We start from the raw sequence: 21,306 nt of genomic DNA on the forward strand, positions 1-21,306 counted from the left end.
TTCCATTTTATGTTCCTTCTCCACTGACTCCGATAGTAGCATCAATTCCATACCACTGTCTTTTCAGATTCGCCTTAGTTGCTCAACGGAGGTGGGGAATATAAGCAGGTGCTGGTTCCGCAACACTCGTTTTGACATCATCCAACTCCTTCGAATCGGCCATCGATGATCTACCAGCAACTTCTTGTCCTAAAGTTAAAATTTCGTCCTCCTTATTTCCGGTAATATTGCTTGATCGAGTTTTTGCATGAAGGGGATCATCTGACTGTTGAAGGTTTCCAAGTTCGAGATCTCGACGGGTTCGATCGGCCTCCTGATAATGAGATCCTCTGGTGTCTTTCCAGATCATGTAGAACATGCAGCCGCAAACGATGGCAGCGCCGACAAGGGAGCCGACTATTGCACCCCATATTTGCCCGTTACTGGCACCTTTCACTTCCCCTTCGAGCTTTTGCCATATCTTCGTTAATTTATCGTTTGGGACAGGAGTTATGATATGGGGGGTACCCGTTTGGATGCTGTTAAGGAACATCTCGTTCATCGTGAGGCGTGAGTAAAGGATTATTGTTGGTAATGCTCTTTCTAGTCTGTAATGTAGTAGACTCGCAGATTATGTTGCTTTAATAGTATGAAGGAAGCAGGAAACTTTATTATTTATACTAGAACGTCTGGGGGGCACGCAAATGAATCTATCTAACATGTAGAATAAACCCCAGTAGTGAACAAATGTCTCCAGGAGAATGATCCGATCATAAAGTTCACTACTCGGACCAAAGAAAGCTAAGTTAAGGAGCTTGAGAGTACATTTTGTTCCAGTGTATGAAAAAGGGATTTGATTATCTCTTTTTAGCAGCCATTATCAGTCACTACTTATTATTAAGATACGATAATATTTTACAGTTAGTATGGAGTTATGCTAATACATGGACAAAGCCAATGTGAATTTTAAGAGAGTTATGTGGCAGATTTTAGTAGTTCAGCAAGTCATATGGCTCAGAATAAAGTGATTGTTCACCCTGTATTGATTAGATTAAATTGGGCGGGACTTACAACTGATTATATATCATTCAAGAGTACCCTTCGTTTTGACAGCAACAAGATGAGCGTGTGCAAGTTGCCGTGACGTCACATCGATATTGTTAAATTATGCTTCGCTAAGATTAGATGATTGGGCAATAATGCTTTTTTTTGTGTTTTTGGAGGTTCACTACTGATGTCATCATAGCTAGATAGCAAATGAGAGTCTGTAGGAAAAGTAGAGATTAAGGATTACACATTAGCTTGTTCAACGTCTCTCGCAGTCCACTGGGGTACCAAGAGGATTCAAAGAACGAAGCGTGTGGTTGACATTTTCCTTAATAGCCAGAAGAAGATAATAAAAGTGAGGAGGAAAGTCAGAATTCCGGTAACAATTACTGTCGTTTCTTTCGGGGTTTGGTGGAAGTGATAGTGGTCACAACCTTGTTGAGAATCCGAACAAAAGTTCGACATTATTGTTGAGTGCGTGTTGTTGAGTGGTGTTTCTGTAGAATGTGTGGTAGCTTGTCAAAAAGTAGTCACTGGTAATAACTATTGTGGTTTTGCTTGAGGTATCTGCTGACAAATACATATTAGAGAGCGGAAAGAAGGCAGTTTATATAGTAAATTTGCGGAGAACAGAGATATGTGTGAAAAGTGCAGATTTCTTTCCGGAACAAACATCCGGAAATCAAGCCACTTTTAAATCGCACCACAATTTTTAAGAAGAAAGAAGCCTCGGTTATCTATTCAAACCGCCATGGTCATGTAATAAAATATATAATACTTTGATGCCTTCAATTGGCTGGTGTCACTTGATATATAAAAACATGTTGATGACGTAGACCTTGCGAACTGAGGGGCTTAAAACTGAAATTGATTATAACATAAGATTAAATTTAGTTGGAAGGATTTGAGCGTTTGATGTTTGAGTTGTGGGATGGAATTTGGGTAGTGATTTTTACAAATAATTTGAATTTGATTGGAAGGATCTAGCAAATAGCAATAGATTAAGTAATAGATCAGAGCCTTGAAACTTTTCAAGCTATTGCGTTAGTTTTTGAGAAAACTTCGAGTAGACATTTGCATCCGAATTCCATCTAAATGAAGTTTCAACGCAGTTGAAGTTACCAACTCACCAACTCTCACTTCACACTGACGGCCTTCAAGGGCGGTTGTACACTAGCCTCAGTAATATCAACGTCTAACAGATCAGATCTATCGAATACCGAGTTACGAGCAGTTTTCAAAGCTGTATCTCTAGTTGAATAATACTGAATCAACCCTGCTTCAAGATCCTGATTAGTCCGGTCTTGAATAGAGCTCATAGAAGGATTGAGCTGAGCACTAGCCTGGCGTATCTGCTCCAACTTGTAAGCAGCGCGGGCGTGAAGAACTATGATACCTACGAAAACAATCAAGGCTGCAAGAAAGAGGAGGCCGAGGGAAATACCAATTGTTGCTTTGTTACTCAACAGCGGCGTCTCAGTAGCTTCTGGCATGATGCTTGTTGTTGTTATGGAGTTTGATATGATATTGCTTGAAGCAGATCTTATCGTTTGAAGTTGAGAGAGTGGAGGACATTACGGCTTTATAAGTTAATTCCACTGTATTTGAGAACAAAGGCGGCATACAATTGGGATTGTTTTGTCTCTCACCTAATCAGGATTCGAACAATCCTCCTCATGCTTTGTATGTTTCATTTGAGAACAAAGAATCGCAAGATACTTTGCTTGAACAGAGGATAATATTAAGTGAACATCTCAGTGTAGATGAATTGTCGTGAGACTGTTCATGACAACCCAAGCTAATGTATCTCGTCTGTTCTTGAAAAATCCATATAAGTCTTTCCCCCTTTACACAATCCACCTCCCAATTTTCCAACAGATCATCATATCATACTATGTTGGCACAGCTTCGCAGCATTAACATGTCACCAGTCACACGACTGGTAAATCCAATCATGGAAACCACGACCAAAATCGCCCGTTGCGTCTCCGAAGAGACCACACCCCCTAAGTCCCTCAACTTCAGACAATCAGCCGATCTCTGGTTCTCAAATAACTGGATCTGGTTTCTGCTCCTTCTCATCTTGACAGTGATCACCACTTGCACCTTCGTCGTTCTGTACTGTCGATCTCTGCTTCGGATCAATCTGATTAAGCGAGAGATGAAAAAGGGGAACTGGTCTGAGCGTCGGGCGGGAGATGTCGAGGATGGGAATTCTTCAGTACAGACGCCGGAATCGTCTACTGATTCATTAAGACTCACACCTTCGGTTTCTTCCGCTGGGAAGCCTAGCGAGGAACATACTGATAGGAAATGGTGGTCTCGGAAGAAGCCTGGAGAAACCTAGGTCTTTCAAGACAGTCTCAATTCTGACCGATAAAATCACTTCTTCCATCGGAGTCAACTAACAATCAGTAGTAGCAGCAACATCCTGAAATGTCCGGAATTTGGAGCTCAAGCGGGAAATTGGTCACAGATACCCAAAAACAGAAAACAAAACATTCTTATCATAAATATTCGCTCTCCATCATGACATTGTGATGAACTCTTTGACGAAACTCGTAATCAAACTTGGTAACAAATGAGATCTCGTTCCCTCTCCAAAATTGCAGTTCTTAACCCCTCTTTCCGCTCTTTAGGGCCAGTCAATAGGTTTCATTAAGCTTTTATGTTGCAAGCATACAGCCTATGACCAAAACTCACTTCTTTCCCTCTAATGATTGTTGAAGATAATATTAGCGAGTTTTATTTGATCGTTTGTAGTAGTAAAAAGTACTCTGTAGATTATAATAATAATATTAACTCGTATGATTCAAGATACTCGAAATATGCACCAAGAGGTTGCAATATAAAGACGATACATGATAGAACGTGCACTTCACCAAGCATTGGGTATAAAAGCATAGTATCACACAGTAATAACAAAGTACCAAATCTTGTAAAAGTAAGGTTCCTCGTCAATTTCAAATATTGTAGATGAGTCCTCATATTTTCACTGTCATTGTCACTCTCACGATTATAGATATATACACCACATTTTCTACTCAATATTCTTTTATTTCCAAATTTTACGCCTCAAGACCCAGAGCCCAACAACTCAGCCCTCTAAGCCCTCGATGTCCCCCTCGCAGCCTCAACATCCTGTCTCGTCTCCTGACTTCCACCCCGCATCTTAGCCTTCAAAGCCACCCACCTCCGCTCAACCCAAACCCAAAAGAGAACGAGAAGTGGAATAGCAACGGCCCAGAGAAACCAAGCAACCGGAATAACAAGAACGATTGGGAGTACGGTCCATAGGATCTGGTTGCGCTTCTCGCGTTTCTTTGCCTTTTCTGAAGCCTCGGTGGCTGCAGGTTGAAGTGACGTGGTGGTTTGGGTTGGTGTGTCAGCGTTGGTGAGGGCTGTGGTATGATAGCTTACTGCCTTCACAGCGGGTGCTGCTTCCATGGTTGGGAGCAGTCTGGATGTGATTACCGTGCGGGTAAGTGGTGGGCCAGAGGGACTCGTTGATGATTGTTTGGATGTGATGACAGTCCGGGTGAGTGGTGGTCCAGAGTTGCTCGTAGGGCTCGCTGATGACTGTCTGGATGTGATTACCGTGCAAGTTAGTGGTGGCCCAGACGGACTCGACGGACTCATTGATGATTGTCTGGATGTGATGACAGTCCGAGTAAGTGGTGGTCCAGAAACTATCGGCTGAGTTGGAATCACTGGTAAAGCTTCTCTGGCCATCTTACCAGTCCGAGTCGGTGTCGGCTTAGATACTGGCGCACTGGACAACTTGCTTGCAATTCGAGAAGGGCAAGCGCATGGGTGATGCATCGTCGTTGTGACGGTGATAGTAACGGCGGGGCCTTCAACTGCGTCGAATGAATTCTTGATATCAGACGGACTCGGGGTAACAGAAAGATGTCCATGATTAGGCACACCTACTGTAGTAGGGCTGGCTACTTTCGAGGTAACCGCATTTCTTGTCGAGAAGGAAGCCGAGACTTCAAAGGGTCTTGCTGCTGCGAAAGCAGAAAGGAAGAGTAGGACTGTAGCGGAATTCATCATTTTGGTATTCGGATTGGTTAATTACCAGAGTGAAAGGGTTGCTAAGATCAATTTTTTTTGGAAACCATGATATCCTTATGTGGTCACCCAGCAGCCCTGTTCATATAAAACAACAAAACTGAATTTCAATCAGACCAGATTTACTTTGTAATTGAGGGCAGAACAAAGCCATTGCTCTAAGACGCTGCAGAAAGAAAACCGTAATTTTATCGTACCAAACATGCCAAAGCTCGCTCTTTGTCCAGATCCTGGCATTCTCAAGTGTTCAAGCCCAAAGAAAGGAATCCGTTCAGAACTTAGGGAAGAACATTGGAGTTTCCTTCTTCCACTTTTGGTAATCCTTGCGATCTCCATAGCGTTTGTCGTATTTGTTCTCACTTAGTGGGATGCCTGATACTTTGAAAAGTAGGAAAGTAACAAACGCAGGGCTGACAGCGCACAAAGCGAATCCCAGAAACTTTCCATAACTTGTTCCCGCGAGTCCCATTCCAACTTGGCCTACGTTGCTCATGAGCACACCTGCAGCAGTCGTCGCGATTCCAGTCCAAAGAGTGCTCTCTCCCTTGGATCTGTTAGGTTTTGCGCACTAGCCGAATTTGTTGACTTACAAAGTAGTTTGGATGCCTGCTCTTACTCCACAGGCCATGTGTTAAGAAGTCCTCATCGTGTTCCTTGTTCTTCTTTGCTTGAACCCAAGCGTTCTTCTGCCTATCAGCAGTGACTTCGAAGCTGAGACCACCAGCGAAAAGTGCAAGGCCGACAATATCAGTGATTCCCAGCAGAGGCAAAGCTGCAAGAGCGGTACGTGGGATAGAATTGAGCGCTAGAACCGGCATGATACAGAGCGATACCCATACGGCTGGAAGATGTTATGATATGGCGGCGAAGAATAGCCAGAGTGTCACGTACCTTGAATCATGAACGCCCCAAAGAACTTTGGTGGGGACTTCTTGATCTCGTCAAACCTGTGAATATCAGCAAACACTCAAGTACTTACAATTATGTCGTGTCTTCAGACTTACCTAGAATCATGACCGTCGGCGATCACACGTTGAAAGAGGTAAGAACCCACTATGTGATGTATTAGTACAATGCAAATCACCCATGGACAAAAAATTGCCTACATCTAGTGGCCCACTATGAGATCGAGGTTAGCAATCATGAAGCCAGGAGGAGCTTGTAAGCACTCACAATAGCGACGGCAGTAGATATGACTACTTGTCTCCAATTAAGCCCATTCTGACCTCCCTTGCCCGTGAAAGCATCAATCAGACTGGGGAATGCGGGTTTTGCTTTTCCAGCCAAAGAGGCAGCGGCGCGAGCTCGAAGGGCTGGTAGATAAAGACTTAAAGCGGTAACTGAGATGTAAGTCAACGATCCAGATAAATCATAAAATCGTTCTGATTGTGTGAGAATTGACGGTACAGCTACAGCTGCTTGAATCGCAAAAGCAGCGCCTACAGAAGGAAGGAGCGTCTTCAGGAATGGGTTGCGGAAATTGGTCAAATGTAGCAAGCTGGAGGTTAAAGTCATCTTGGCAATATATAACTTGTGACAATACAGGCCGCAGTCGAAGTATATGTGGTGGTTGTTGTAAATGAGTATGCTTGTCAAGTACAAGTAGTATTGGAGATGATAGACAGGAACAGGGTCCAATCTGTATGGGGGGTTTGAGGGTACAATAACCTTGTACATATCGTCATCACTAGCGCGTTAAGCCAAACGGCCCCCGGACAACGGAGCTGTATCTGGTCCGTACACTTGTCTATAGTCGCACTCTATCTCAACCATATACGAAGTATACTTACTCGTTTGAGAAACTCAGCAGTGATCTGTTCTTTCATCAATTTAGCAATGTATATATCGCCCGTGAATTTCAAATCGATATTGATGTCGCTCGGACATTTTCCACATATACTTGGCTCTTTGAAGGCGTGGGAAAATATGTCAGCATGAAACGAGCTGATAGAGTATTGTTAGGTTTTCAACGGCACTGGCATCTGTTGGATGGCCACAAGGGGCACATTTCTTCGTGTATTGAATCTGTGAACAGTGAACTAGCAATAGTCACAACCCGTCTTTGCTTGAAGTGAAGGTCCTTGGTGGTCCTAGTCGGCCTGGTCCAAGGTGCTCAATGGTGTGGTCGCTCTCACTGAAATATATCAGCGTGACTTTTCCGCTTTTCGAATTCTCTATCAAGAGATATGGCCGGCCGTTGCAACCAACAAGATTTCATCCTCCATGCCTCTCACCAGGACCACCTTGATACCAGCCTCTTCCAACTGTTTTCTTCCTGTGTTCTGGCCAACAAACTTCTCTGGTTCTATCACACCCACGTAGACGGTTTTGATTGCATTTCCTAGTCTCAATATCCTCTCAACACACGGCAGGTTGCCGCTCAAACGCTTGAAACAAGGCTCAACAGTCGTATAAAGCACAGTACTATCTGGGAGGATCTCCACTAGGTTCTCTTCCGGTAGATTATGCTCTTTGGAAAGCTTGATCAAACATGACTGCTCGGCATGAGTGTTTCCCTCGCATTCTAACGTATAACCTGTCGCCAGGATGGTATCGGTCTTCGAATCAACGAGTAACGCGCCAACGCGGTAATTCGTGGGCTTCGGGGGTGATTTTCTTGCCAAATCGAGCGCCTGTTTCATGTACTCAATGTGAACCTGAGGATTGGCTTTCAATGGGTCCTGTGGAATCTCTAAGCCTCCCGAGGACTGCATCTTTCGTAATTCAGATAAGCGGGCCTCGGAGACCAAACGTCGATTGAGGTCGATAACAAGTACTGAGAGTAACGGAGCAATGGAAAATAAATTCGAAAACCCACTATCGCAAGCAATGAAACAAAAAGCGCGGATTTGTCCAGCAATGATAAAGTTGTAGAAGAAATAAGCCAAACTGGATTGAGGATTCCCAGGACCCCCTGTATAAATCCCAATGCACGAACCGACGTCACTAAAAAGTTGACGTGAACGAGCACGATCTTCTGCTTTGTACCTGCAGCAGGATGGATGCCCCAACACTGTCATCCGCCAGGATGCGAACTTCAATCGAGATAGAAGCTCCGTATGAATTGATCGCAATATCCATTCTCTCGTCTCCTCGCTCACAGCTATTTCCGCCTTCATCCGGCGCAACAACCTAATCAACCTCTGTTTCTTACTATAATCTATATAATCCACCTCGACTCGATCCACGAACCCTTACGCGCAAATATATCACGAACACGAGCGGGGTCTGGCGTGGACTGATAGCAACATCGCCAGCACATGGGTATCGGGACGTTATGTCTGCTGCCGCCTTGCCCAAGATCAAGGTCATTGACACCCAGAATGTGAATGGGAATGGGCAGGGCAGTTCGGTAGGGATCGACTCTCCCTCAACTATTACAGATGGTGGTCAATCTGGAAGGCCGAAATCATCAACGTCTTCAGAAGGTATGTCAACTCTCTTCACGGCGTGTCCCCAGGCATTGGTATTGCTGGGGAATGTTTGCGCAAGAGGCGCTACCTATGCGGCCTTGATAACTTCTTGTGTCCCGTTTAACTAACTTGGATATCTCTCTCTCTATAGGCAACCAACAGACAAACAACAAGAAAACGCCCACAAAACCTTCACGCAATGGGTCAAGCAGAGAATTCAGCAATACGAGTCCTACATCTCCTCAGGGGCGACCTGCGACAGCCATTGATCCCCTTTCACACGTGGGTTTGCCATTCTTGCCATTTGCGATTCAAGATCAGACGAGAGAACGAACACGCTGCAAATAGTCCTGGTGGAGGGCATTGGCTAATGTGACGGGATAGCATATTCTGAAACGAACGAATACCGAGAACACGATACCTACCAAGTTACGGAATACGGGTTCAGGAGAAACAAATTCTGCCGATCTGACAGGACCTATAAGTCCAGAGACTGGCTCTCAAGGCAGACAGCTCACGCCAGAGGTAAACAGGAGCGACAGCAATCCCATCAGAGAGAAGAAGTAAGTGTCTCAAATTATATATGCTCGGCGTCAGTGACCTCCGCTGCTTACCAACTTCTTGGAATGGAGCATACTTGTCCGCCTCTCACCTACTGCACGCTTACTGACACTGCATGAGCAGAAAAGGAGTCTCATTTCTTAGCCGATTCAGCATTATCGCAGGAAAAAAGAAAGACCAACCGGACGATATCGACGACGATGAGTCCGAACTGGGCGATGTCCGAACGGAAGGGATGAATGCACATGTCTTCTCTTCTTCGATAGGTGCCAATGGATATATACCACAGCACAAGGAGCCGCCGAGGTATATCAAGGTTCGAGCGCACAACAAGAAGCTGAGAGAGTTTAATCGCATGTTCCTCGCTCAAGAACTAAGTGGGACAAAACATACAGCTAGTGAGGACAAGATTCCCGGGCTGACGACCACTGCGACCGAGCTTCCCCAATCTCCCACTAAGCTAACAAAAGCACCCAAGACAGGAGGTGCTGTTTGGGCTACAGAGTTCAGCAAGGATGGCAAATTTTTAGCAGCGGCTGGGCGAGACCAAGTTGTACGCATCTGGGGTGTGATATCGACGGCGGATGAACGGCATTTTCATGAGCATGAGGAGGATGTTTCTATGAGTACTTCGGGGGGTGAGCGACTCAGCGCGCCTGTTTTTCGCTCGAAGCCCATCCGCGAATTCGAGGGGCATACCGGAGAAATTCTAGACTTGAGTTGGAGTAAAAACAATTTCCTTCTCTCCTCATCAATGGATAAGACCGTTCGATTATGGCATATAAGCAGGCAGGAATGTCTGTGCACGTTCAAACACAAAGATTTTGTTACTTCGATCGCTTTCCACCCAACCGATGATCGATTTTTCTTAGCCGGGTCGCTGGATTCTGTGCTTAGATTATGGAGTATCCCGGATAAGACTGTTGCTTTCTGGAACCAGCTGCCCGATCTTATCACTGCTGTAGCGTTTTCCCCCTGCGGGAAGACTGCCATAGCTGGTGTGCTGAGCGGCCTCTGCTTATTTTACGAAACCGAAGGATTGAAATATCATACACAGATTCATGTACGATCATCGAGAGGAAAGAACGCAAAGGGAAGTAAGATAACTGGAATACGGACTGCGTCATACTCTCCTGGCGACCTTGAAGGAGACGTTAAAGTTTTGATCACTAGCAACGATTCGCGAGTTCGCATGTATAACCTCAAGGACAAGAGCTTAGAAATGAAGTTCAGGGGTCATGAGAATACATGCAGTCAGATAAATGCCAGTTTCAGCGAAGACAATCAGTATATAATATGTGGAAGTGAGGATCGAAAGGCCTACATTTGGAACACTGGACCCATTGAGTCGGAGAATAGAGACAAGCGTCCCTTGGAGTTATTTGAGGCTCATGCGGATATGGTCACAGCCGCTATCATAGCGCCAACTAAGACAAGACATTTACTTAGCGCTTCTGGAGATCCAATCTATGACCTTTGCAATCCTCCTCCAGTCACTTTACTTAGCAGAGAGGAATCGACTGCCTCCTCTTTGAATTTTACGGACGACAAGCGAAATTCAGACCTTGTAAGTGAGTCCCAGATGAAGAAGCCAGAAGAATCACCTGCATACTTGTCGCGTTGTACGCATCCGGACGGAAACATCATTATAACGGCGGATTATTTAGGCGGGATCAAGGTCTTCAGACAGGACTGGTAAGTCATTTTGTGCTCTTTGTCCAAACACATCCTCTTTTTATTCCGAATAAAATACAAGACACATGCTGACCGAATTCTAGTGCTTATCACAAGCGTATGCAGAACAACTGGGAAACCGGCTCTACATTTTCCAAGAAAATGCTAGGTCGAAGTAACTCAATACGAACGAAGAATTCCGGTGGCTCACGCCGCAACTCTGTTTCTCAGAACTCCATTAACGGCTCACTACACACACCATCTGAACATATCCTTTCGTGGAGAAACACAGTATTGGACAATAATAGCATAAGAAACAGAGGCTCACGAGCATCCATGGGTGATCGCAGCATTTCTCCCGGAAAGTTCAATCGAGCTTCATTTCAATCCTCAACGACAACGAATCCTCAGCCTACTCTAGCGAGCGCGGCCCGTCAACAGCCATACATTGGATCAGCACTCCATCCAACCTCGAGTGTGTCAACAATAAGTCCGCCACCCAGTGACATTCAAAAAGACGCCATTGACAGAAAACCGTCCTTACCAACCCCCAGCTTCTCCTTCCAAGCCGCCACGAGCCCTACGACCCAAGAAAACTCCCCTCGTATCGACACATCCAGCAAAAACTACCAATTCTGGAACCCCGCCTCCTGGCTCAACGAATCCAAATCGCTCCTCCAAAACTCCCACGATCCGACGAAACTAGGCGTGGAAAATGGAACCCGACCTGGCACAGAGAGACAACAGAGTTCAGTGAGTGAGCTGAGCAGTGAGACCGGCAGTCCCGGCTACGAAAGCGAAGACGAGGCGTTGAGCTGTAAGAAATGCGGTGGGCGGGATTTCAGGGCGAAAAAGGCTATTGGGAGGGGAACGAAACAGAGGTTGGTGTGTACAAAGTGTGGGACTGTTGCTGAGTAAAGTAATTAGATGGTATTGTTTAAATGGGCGGGTGGAGGCTTTGAATAGCTGAACTGTTGGAATTGGAATACAAATGAAGGACGGAAGGGGACGGATCTGGATATTAGCGCTTGTTAGTCGTATTGGTGTTGAGGAGGGCGTATTGAGGTTTAATGATTCCCTGGATGAATCCTTGGAGTACATATTATTCAGTTACAAGAACATATCAAATATTCATGGATACAATTGCTCCATCACGGTTCAGTTACTGGAAAATCTCTTGCGTGTGGGTAACGTAGTGTTCTTCGCAATTCCACTGCCTGTGTTGAGGGAGTTATTTCATTCAACTACCTAGTTGACATGCCTCAACCACTTCTCTTCCATCATAGTATACCGCCAGCTCAGACGGCTTAATTATATTACACAAATAGATACAGCTCACATTCCTCTTTTAAGTCCCATCAAAAACGCCGATCTGAACCATCCTTAAAATCTATAACTCCTCTCACGCTTCTCACCACGCTTCTCCTCATCGCGCTTCTGTCGCTTTCTTCTCTCCTGGGCAATCATATCACTAAGATCTTCGTGATCCCATGCACCCTCATCCTCTTTCTTCTTCTCCTCGAATCGTCGTTTCAGCTCCTCTTTACTGACGCGGTCCTCATTTTGCAGCGCATCAGGGTCAAGCGAAACATCGACGTCTCCAGGCTTCTTGCGCTTGCGGCTTTCGTCTTCTTGACCGAGAACTGGGAGGTTGGAGTTCTGCGCACCACGGACATCGTATGCACGCTCGCCGCCAAAGAAACCTTCGGCGCGGATTTGACGCTCGGGGATGACTGTGTATGCTGATCTGGGTTGGGTCGACTCTTCGGTCTCTGTGCCTCGTTTCTGTTTGCGCAGGTCGAAGTCTCCGCCTACACTCATGTCGCCAGGATATTCTGATGGGACGGTTGATGCCATTCCACCAGGAGTCTCCAGACCACTTGGTGTCTCTAGACCGGTGCCGGTATCTTCTTCCTCTTCCTCTTCTTCCTCCTCGCCGCTTTCTTCTTCCTCGGATTCTTCTTCTGGTGCTTGCAGCTCACCCCACAAAGTTCTTTCTACGGGCTCTCCTGCCTGGTTGTTGACTTGCGGTTGCAGGACACCAAAGATATCACCACCAAAAAGAGGACGATTGAATTCATCAACGGGTGGTTTTCCATATCCACCGGGATGGAAACCCCACGCACCGCCAGGAGGTGGAGGGGCATTCAGTCCTGGGATTTTTAGAGAAGGATATGATGGTGGAGGGCCAAATCGTTGTTGATGGATCAGCCATGGCGGAGGTGCTCCGGGAGGTATATTGAGTGCCTCTTTCAGCTCCTCGCTAAGTTCTCCGGGCCTTAAGTGCTTGAGATTGGTTTCGTATTCTTTGCCCTCGTAATAGACTTCTCCAAATCGTGTCAATTCAGGCTTGGTTTGGAATCGGAAGAAAGCTTCATATAGTTTTTGGTAATCGATATCGAGCTTTCCCATCTTAGGTTGAACCCTTTCTCTCTGCTTTTGCTTCAGACTTGCAGCGTCTTGTTTTTCCAGTACTGCGTCACGCATTTCTGCAATTCCGGTCTCCTGGATAAATTTTGGTAAGGAAAACGGGGCTTTCTCCACACCACGCTTCGAAGATAGATATTCGCGTTTGAGGGACCAGTGGCTCGGTACGGGTACGACGTTTCGGTATGACTTGATGTGAACAAGTAATCGTGGATCTGAGGCTGATGTGTCGGTCCAATCTACCAGCTCTGGCTTCTGCACAAGTGCCTTCAATTCTGCTACAGACAGCTTATCCCGCTCCTTTCTCTTCTTTTTCGATAGCTTCTGTTCTCTTTCGGTGTCTTCTTCTTCGTCTGGTATCTCGTCATCGTCGCTGTAGAATACCTCGCCCTTATCGCCATTCTTCAGAGCTTCGGCGGCCTCATCCTCCGCTGTCGCACCGAACCGACCAAGGATATCCTTATACATAGCATAATTGGGGTCATCTTCACTAATCTCGACCTCATCGAGCTCTTCCCTGGTAGGCTCAGCGTCAGGTTTTGGAGCTTCCTCTGGTTCAAGCTTTGGCTGTACTTCTGGTTCTGGAGTTGGTTCGACCTGAGCTATTGTTAGAAGTTCCCCCGACTGAGTCGTGCGTTCGAAACATACCTGAGCTTTCTTCTGTTCCTTCTTCTTTGCGCGCCTCATTTGATTCTTGGTCATTTTGGGCGCCATCTTGACGGCTGGCGCGGTCGCACCGTATCGCAAATAGACCTTCTACCAAACAATATACTCAAGCCAAGAGTCCGCTGTCCAACGCGCTTAAACTTGGTAACCGTCGGAGGGGAGTTGAGCCGTATGACAGGATGTCGACAACACAGCCCGTCGCGATCAGTTTTTGGAACCTCATGTTGCCTTGCCGGATTCCGGGGTTATAAAATTCCGACTACGTCACGTGCTCCTGCATCCTCCCCTTTTCCAACGTCTTCGCTTTTTCTCGCTTGTAGTTTTGCTTTCTCCATCCACTGGTAACATTGGGACTCATTCCTACGTTTCATGGGTATCTCTGGTATTCCTTTCGTGGACATTGGGCCTCACCGCAGCATCGCATTTCAATATTTCTCGAACTTCGCGCTTGGATGAGGCCGTTTGTCTGGCCTCCAGGAGCATCAGATACAGACTACATTGCCCCTAAGCTACAGCTGTGTGTATTGTTCTTCTAGCGCTTGTTGATTTGTTTTTTCCACGTTCAGTGGTATATGCAAGCTACCTCTATTCATTTCGGCCCATCCATCCGGCTCTGAGTAAGAACATACTTGCTCACCAAGACTACACAAACGTTGGTGGTGGTCGCCGGTCGGGGATCTCGGATGCCACCCCCAGCACAAAACCTTATTCCTACCGCATACACAAACCTCCAAATCAAAGCCGTTGATTTGGGGGTTGGAAATGTTGTGTATCTTCCAAGCCATCGGCTATCTCTAAGCGCACGTATAACATGGTCATTTGCTTAGATTCCATTTGTGTGGGTTGAAGTGCTATGCACGTAGGAGAATGGCTTCCTAGGTTCTCTAGATCGTCCTGTTTACTTCTGTTTCGAGAGAGGTAACACTTGCTATTTTGAATATCTCCTTTAGGATCACATGAGAACTTCTTCTTCCTTTACAGCTTCTTCCTTCGCGGACGAACAAAAGCAATGAGACTCGTCGTCAAGCTCTTTCCGGCCCAAGAAGGGCAAAATGTAATTTCAAACAATATTTTGACTTCGCCGTTTGATTCCAGCGCTTCGTTTGCTGGATTCGTCTCTGTGCAGCAATGCTCTCCTTTGCCGCGGTTCCAACTTCTGCGTTTGTGGCTATAGCACTAGGAACCGGAATGAAGTATACAGACTCGCGAATCTCCCGACGAGGAAAGGTGTAAGGCTAATTCCTGAGCCTCATGGTAGCAGCACGTTGCTGCAGTCTGCTTCCAATCAGCAGGTACAAGTGTAACGTCTGCCACGTTCCAAGCTCGTTCATGCAGGCTGTTGTTACACCAAAAACAACGGCCGGGGGCCCACTATCTCGATTGGGTAATCACGTCGTGATGGGGGCAGAGAGCCTTGGTTCCAGAAGCCGAATCATGCCACCACACAGAACGACTCGCACATCACATGACTTGCCTTTCTCCCCTTTATCAAATGACCCCCAAGTTATCATACAAGGCTGGAATACTCCGCCACAAGGTCCTCCTTGTCGATAAACTCGTTTTACCACCAATCAGTACTGCTCCTTCAGTCCATTGCAGATCTTCCGCTTCACATCACATCCTAATGACCTGCAGGTTCACCACCGGTTCTCGCAGTCAGCAAGAATGTAATTTGTGATAGGCGGAGAGGTACGAGCTTCGCACATTCAGTTATTACGATGGATATCATAGATTGTCTACAGTACTCCGCCTCCACAACTTTCTGTCGGGTATTCTAATGCCTCATTTCTCAGTAATCCTACACACACTTCCTGATTCTTGAAAACAAGCCGCCTGTCACGTCTTCGCAATAGCTCTCATGTTCCAATGGTACTCGTCGCCTCCACACTCTTGCGTTTGGAATCTATAACACACTAATCCTTCCCGTCTGAAACCCAAGCGAGCGATCCAGATCTCTGCGGCCGTTTAGGACGCTCTGATTCCTAAAAGATTCCTCACGATCTTGATCCAAGTATAGCATGATCTGGAATATGGCAGTGTATACTCCATCGTACGTTGTGATGGAATTGCAATATCTCCAATCCGAGAATAGGACCGATGATCATCGACTCGCACAGGAGAACACATATCGTGTAGCCAAAAGCTTGTATCTGTCTAGAATTAGCCCCACTCTCTTTTTGAATTGTTATTACAGCTTGTGCTGTCCTGTGCCGTAGGAACTCAGGACTATTGATGTGCTGCGGGGGATAATAAACACTTACTGAACAATTGAGTAAATTTATGATTTCATAGTCCCCTGATCCGTATCGATTTCTGCATCCTACTCACGTGAAAGTACCTATCGTACAAGACTGTTTTACACGAAATGCACAAGTACTAGTGACTATCTTTTCTGAACTCAAGTACGAGTTGACACTCCTGCTGTGCAAAACTACCAATGATCCCTAATAAGTATCTCGTCTATCCTCGGGACGATTTTCCCATTGCGAGTACTAGGTGATGTTAGTCAACGACGCACAACAATGTGTCGACAGTGACCTACTCTCTTAGGTTCCTGGCTAGACAAGGGCGTATGAGGAGAGTGTGGTGAGTACGAATGTGTACTAGCTGCAGACGCCGGATGCAATGTAGATGACCAAGTCGTTGGTGTCATAGCAGTTGTTGTAAAACTGACTTGTGGAACGGTGGTTTGAATTCTATAAGGAAGTGGATTTACTTGGACAGGACTATTGTCATAGTAAATGCCAAAATTTTCCTGAGATGTATAGGCTGTCTCGTTGTACTCGGATCGGTTGTCTTGAGAGTAATCGTAGACGGGAGATCCTGCTGAGCCGGTTTCACTTGGGTCTATAAAGCAATGAGTCTTATGCGTATATCAATGGATCAAGATCATTACCCATATTGCTCGAGCTGTCATACGACACTTGAGACATGGACCGACAAGGTGATGAGAAACTGTGACTTGGTCCTGCACTAGACCCGATCGCCAGGGACGATGCTCCTCCTCTATTGCATGTACAAGATTTGGATAAATATTCGACTTCGTTTTCGAGCTCCTTGATACGCTTCGCAGCATACTCCTTAGTTTGTTCGAGTTCCTGTAACCTCTGTTGATTCTTTGCCTTCTCTTCCCTCTTCGTAGCTCTATCTCTTTCCCTCTTCCGTTGACGTTGAGCTTCGGTAAGTACTCGAGGTCCATTCACACCATTCCATGGCCCAGGTGGTGCTCTAGATCCAGGCATTTTCGTTTGTGCTATTTTCTTCTGATGTTGGATGACACTTAGGAGTGTAGTCGACTGATTCACCAAGAACTTGAAGTCCTCTGGGTCCACTTTATATCTGGGAGCTGGCGTCATCTTGAAGTCTTTGTATCCTGGGGAAACTTATGATGCTGCGATGATCAGAAAGCCTTGCCTCGAGCCTCCTCCTTCTTTGAATCATTTCATATAGACGTGCCCCATCAGCACTTGCAGGGTTGATGCAGTGCAGCATCCAGTCCCAAGAAACCCTGGATTTCTATGGCTTGCAAATCGCACATGGAATAGCTCTCGTCTCAAGAAGCTTTGTGTAGAAGATGGCTGCTTCATGAAGCGAGGTGCATCGGGAATGGCCCTCATGCCGCACCCTGCAATGCCACCCCTCTCGTTTATTGCCCAACTTGCTTAAGCGTCTGGAGGCTCGCCGCAATGTTAATTGACGAGTGAGTCCAATTGTTTCAAGAGCATTTGTTTGGTCCAACGCACTCTTTGTGCCTTGTTCGATAAGGCACCCGGATAAAATATGAGCAAGATCAATTGGCCCCATTCTTTGACTCCTCGGCATGCAACTCTAGAATTAATCACTGTGTATTACATTCCGCTTTGCTTCAGCGAGAAGCACTGCCCTGAGTCGAAAGGTAAGGCTTTCGATTGATATTGATGGCCGCTGAGCTTGGGGGAAAGGGATGAAGTGCAGCGGTGTATAGTTCCCCTATTGTTTCGGGCGTAACAGAAACCACTGGATATTGAATGTAATCTTTGTGGCTCGCTCATGAAGCCCTGAAGGAGGGAGCCTTCTGCTGCGTGTGAGCGGCGCTGTCGAATCCAAAAGGACGAAGCGAGAAGATGCGGTGGCAGAGTCTGGAGAAGACATTGGAATTAAACACCACCAACAAGACAGGCCACCTCTATTCGGAACCGAGTTTCTCAACCCCACACCACATAGCGAAAGCGAAGGGCTTCGATTGCAGTCTCGAACACGGGACCGATAGAGCACTGTGCACAGCATTTACGAACGCCGTCACGATGCGGCGCTGTGCTTCATTCTCCATCTCCAACGAACCATTCGGCAACAAAATCAAGACCTCCTTGCTGTAGGTGACGAAAAGTCGGGCTTCGGAATCAACCGGTGCGTCCCTACGCTGACAACAAGTACCATTACGATTGTCCCCGTATACTTCTGGCGTGTTGTTCATCAGCCATATCCCACGCTGGCTATTGAATCGCCGCATTCGAGCATTTCTCCGCGCTATGCGACTGGTCGAGCGCAAGTATATGGCGGATTCCAGCCGGAACCTATGGTGATCCGGGTGATGTGCTGATACGAGAGGCGCTTACTCGATCAATGAAACGGAAGTGGAGGTGGAGGCATCTCAACTGCATCTTGAACCGCCATCTGTCAGATCATCGAAGCCTCCAGTTTGTTTAGATGAGCTAGAACATAATTGCGACCCAAAGATGCGGACAAAGAGGCCTACAGCACCTGGAAAGTGTGACCTCCACGTGTGCTCGCAGATCGTATAATTAAGTGGCTTGACCAGGGTCTCTTTTACTCTACTGGCTCCTCCATCCCGTTTGTTTGTATATCGACATCGGATGGAATCTGAAACGGTTCGTTCGATCATTCGAGCCTGTGCAAACAAACTCTATCCGTGCCGGGACACACCCACAGCCAATAGATAACATGTTTGTGCTACGAAAAAGGGAGGTCACGGTTCGGCCCCTGACAATAAGAAGTCAATATGATGGGTACCTAATCGTTTGACAAGGCTGCTTGCAGATGCAGGGACGCTCAGATGAATTCCTCGTTTAGGTATTCCGGGGTAAAATTTGTAAGAATCGAATTCTATTTTGACAACTGAGTCAGGGTGGAGTCGACCAGGTGCAGTCTTCCTCAAAGGAAGAAGCAGGTTTCTGATTCCTTGGTCGCACAGGAAAGTAACTCCGGTAGTAGGAAGTCGAAGTGAGGCGAAGTGCAGATGTGAATTGGCAAACGAATTGTAAGAGCCCCTCATGACGCGTGATTTCTCTACCCTAGTCATTGTATGGACCCAAGGGAGACAACTGGCAGATAAGCGTGGGCAATTGCATATCGAGGTAGGGGCGGTATTGTATTTGATGTGCAATTATGGCGAGGTATATCAAAAGGCTCCGCGGTAGACAATGCGCTCAAAAGTACCGGAATGGACTACCAATTAGTCTGTGACCAAAAGCAGACAGACTTACGTGAATCAACCCAGTGGTCTGACATAGATTGGATACTACTTTAGAGCGTCTTTGATTCTTCGTCGGAATTCAATTAGACCGCCAGTGAGAACTCCAATTGAGGCTTGTGCCGAATTTGATACAAGGCTTATTATACTTAGACATTTGTTCGTATGGTCGGGTTCATCAGCATAACGCCCTTAACGAGTTTCACAAATGCGACATGACTTTATTAGTATCGCGGGCCGATTCAAAACTATTTCTATCAACTCAAAACTACAGTACAACCTTACCAACCAAACACAACCTTTTCCCGTTAATGAGTAATAGCATTTGCAGTCCAATGTGATAGGCAGCCATTATAAACACCAGCTGAAAACGCTTTGCCTCTCGATTGCTTCGTATGATTAACTGTTCTTCAAAATAAATTCAGCCATGACTCAAAGTGCTAGAGCGACAAGTGCAGCAACGGCGAGTAAACCTGCCACACTTCGAGCCATCTCTGATCCATCATTAGCGATTATCGGTCCAGTAGAGCTTGGCCCACTGGGTTGAGGAGCGATTGTCGAATTACCCGAAATTGAGGTGGTCGTGGGAATATTCGCTGTTGTTTGGATGATCGGACTAGTTGGACTAGCCGCAACATTTACAGTGGTTAGGACGGTTTGATTAGTAGTACTAGCTGGAAGTCTTGAGGTAGTTGTGTTGTTCGTTGTTGTTGTGTTTCGAAGCCCACTGCAAAAACCTGCAACACAAGTGTTGAATGCACATTGTGAGTCCGAAGAGCAGGAAGCTTGAAAGTTTCCGCACACAGGTATTAGCATTGAGTTTGTTGCATAGCACTCCACTCCGTTTGCACAGGCATCCTCCATTTCTGGGGAGCAGATGGATCCAAGAGGAAGGCCGGTTGATGTTGGCGAGATGGTGGTAGAAGCTGGGGAGCTTGCGGAGGTTGCAGAATTAGAGGTAGACAGGAATCCATTGCATAGCCCCTGGGCTTTGTTACATGTATTGAAGGCACACTGGACATCAGTGGTGCAAGATGCCTGGAAATTACCGCACCGCGGAATCAACATGGAGTTTGTCGCATAACAGTTAGCGCCATTCGCACATCCGTTTGGGACAGCAGGGTTGCAGTCTGCTCCAAGTGGAAGACCACTGTCTGTAGAAGGTGAATTAGAGCTAGCTGTCACTGTCCTCGATGATGTTGCTGCAGCTGTCGATGATGTCGATGATACCGCTGATGTCGACGATGTCGACAGGAATCCATTGCATAGACCTTGAGCCTGAGTACAAGTGTTGAAGGCACACTGCGAGTCCGAAGTACACGCTGCCTGGAAGTTGCCACAGCGGGGCATCAACATGAGGTTTGTAGCGTAACAGTCAGCTCCATTAGCACAAGCGTTGTCAAGTGAAGGATCGCAATTGGAGCCGAGTGGAAGATTTGTAGCTGCCGGTAAAGGTTGAGAAGATGTCGTTTGGCACTGAAGAGACAAATTAGAAGTGCAATGGGTAAAAAGGATTTCATTTTACGTACGACAACGGAAGCTGCAGCTGCGGCGATAATTAACAGTGAAGTGTGCATGGTTCCTGATATGATTCAAATGCGGTAGAAACTGACGGGGATGAGCAAAATTGTGCAAAGAAGAATATGAATTATTGATGGACGATAATCGTACAGCAAAAGTTTTTGTTGTCTTTGGGATGAAGAAGATTGAGAGTGAGAGTTTAGTATAATCCTGGAGTATTGGCTGTTGTACTTGGAAGTGAAAGAGGAAGTCACGGTGCGGGAGCTGACCGCTGGAAGTCGCGATGAAGCCCGCAACTGGGCCTTTGTGCAAAAGATAAACAAAACATAAAGCTTTGCCTCATGATACCAAGGTCAACATACTCATCTGCCAAAGCAGAAACTTGTTGATCAAATCGTGATAATACGAATGTCCAGCCGCTATGAGCATTTAGCTTCCGGCCTGGTGTACAACGGAAAGCTGTGGAGTGACACG

The 21,306-nt window shown here is 46.3% G+C and overlaps 10 protein-coding genes across 10 annotated transcripts; 2 read left to right on the plus strand and 8 right to left on the minus strand.

Annotated features, from left to right (window-relative positions):
* Positions 1–82: 82 nt before the first annotated feature.
* GLAREA_02996 (uncharacterized protein) lies at positions 83–541 on the minus strand (the record flags this gene model as incomplete). Its single annotated transcript, XM_008088081.1, has 1 exon — positions 83–541. One exon carries the CDS (start codon positions 539–541, stop codon positions 83–85), a length of 459 nt encoding a protein of 152 aa, XP_008086272.1.
* A 1,621-nt stretch (positions 542–2,162) lies between these two features.
* GLAREA_02997 (uncharacterized protein) lies at positions 2,163–2,519 on the minus strand (the record flags this gene model as incomplete). Its single annotated transcript, XM_008088082.1, has 1 exon — positions 2,163–2,519. One exon carries the CDS (start codon positions 2,517–2,519, stop codon positions 2,163–2,165), a length of 357 nt encoding a protein of 118 aa, XP_008086273.1.
* Positions 2,520–2,947: 428 nt separating this feature from the next.
* On the plus strand, positions 2,948–3,373 carry GLAREA_02998 (uncharacterized protein; the record flags this gene model as incomplete). The annotated part of the gene is made up of 1 exon (XM_008088083.1): positions 2,948–3,373. The coding sequence occupies one exon, from the start codon at positions 2,948–2,950 to the stop codon at positions 3,371–3,373; it is 426 nt and encodes a 141-aa protein (XP_008086274.1).
* Positions 3,374–4,131: 758 nt separating this feature from the next.
* Positions 4,132–5,082, minus strand: GLAREA_02999 (uncharacterized protein; the record flags this gene model as incomplete). Its single annotated transcript, XM_008088084.1, has 1 exon — positions 4,132–5,082. One exon carries the CDS (start codon positions 5,080–5,082, stop codon positions 4,132–4,134), a length of 951 nt encoding a protein of 316 aa, XP_008086275.1.
* A 289-nt stretch (positions 5,083–5,371) lies between these two features.
* GLAREA_03000 (uncharacterized protein) lies at positions 5,372–6,615 on the minus strand (the record flags this gene model as incomplete). The annotated part of the gene is made up of 6 exons (XM_008088085.1): positions 5,372–5,644; positions 5,691–5,941; positions 5,992–6,047; positions 6,105–6,153; positions 6,207–6,219; positions 6,274–6,615. The coding sequence occupies 6 exons, from the start codon at positions 6,613–6,615 to the stop codon at positions 5,372–5,374; spliced, it is 984 nt and encodes a 327-aa protein (XP_008086276.1).
* A 662-nt stretch (positions 6,616–7,277) lies between these two features.
* GLAREA_03001 (Cytidine deaminase-like protein) lies at positions 7,278–7,814 on the minus strand (the record flags this gene model as incomplete). The annotated part of the gene is made up of 1 exon (XM_008088086.1): positions 7,278–7,814. The coding sequence occupies one exon, from the start codon at positions 7,812–7,814 to the stop codon at positions 7,278–7,280; it is 537 nt and encodes a 178-aa protein (XP_008086277.1).
* Positions 7,815–8,377: 563 nt separating this feature from the next.
* GLAREA_03002 (WD40 repeat-like protein) lies at positions 8,378–11,666 on the plus strand (the record flags this gene model as incomplete). Its single annotated transcript, XM_008088087.1, has 5 exons — positions 8,378–8,528; positions 8,665–8,795; positions 8,898–9,076; positions 9,198–10,769; positions 10,853–11,666. 5 exons carry the CDS (start codon positions 8,378–8,380, stop codon positions 11,664–11,666), a joined length of 2,847 nt encoding a protein of 948 aa, XP_008086278.1.
* A 465-nt stretch (positions 11,667–12,131) lies between these two features.
* On the minus strand, positions 12,132–13,877 carry GLAREA_03003 (uncharacterized protein; the record flags this gene model as incomplete). Its single annotated transcript, XM_008088088.1, has 2 exons — positions 12,132–13,772; positions 13,824–13,877. The coding sequence occupies 2 exons, from the start codon at positions 13,875–13,877 to the stop codon at positions 12,132–12,134; spliced, it is 1,695 nt and encodes a 564-aa protein (XP_008086279.1).
* A 2,408-nt stretch (positions 13,878–16,285) lies between these two features.
* GLAREA_03004 (uncharacterized protein) lies at positions 16,286–17,197 on the minus strand (the record flags this gene model as incomplete). The annotated part of the gene is made up of 3 exons (XM_008088089.1): positions 16,286–16,333; positions 16,384–16,688; positions 16,738–17,197. The coding sequence occupies 3 exons, from the start codon at positions 17,195–17,197 to the stop codon at positions 16,286–16,288; spliced, it is 813 nt and encodes a 270-aa protein (XP_008086280.1).
* Positions 17,198–19,743: 2,546 nt separating this feature from the next.
* On the minus strand, positions 19,744–20,888 carry GLAREA_03005 (uncharacterized protein; the record flags this gene model as incomplete). The annotated part of the gene is made up of 2 exons (XM_008088090.1): positions 19,744–20,787; positions 20,841–20,888. The coding sequence occupies 2 exons, from the start codon at positions 20,886–20,888 to the stop codon at positions 19,744–19,746; spliced, it is 1,092 nt and encodes a 363-aa protein (XP_008086281.1).
* Positions 20,889–21,306: the final 418 nt, after the last annotated feature.

This window comes from Glarea lozoyensis, assembly GCF_000409485.1.
Source record: "Glarea lozoyensis ATCC 20868 chromosome Unknown GLAREA6, whole genome shotgun sequence".
In the NCBI taxonomy this organism is placed as follows: domain Eukaryota; kingdom Fungi; phylum Ascomycota; class Leotiomycetes; order Helotiales; family Helotiaceae; genus Glarea; species Glarea lozoyensis.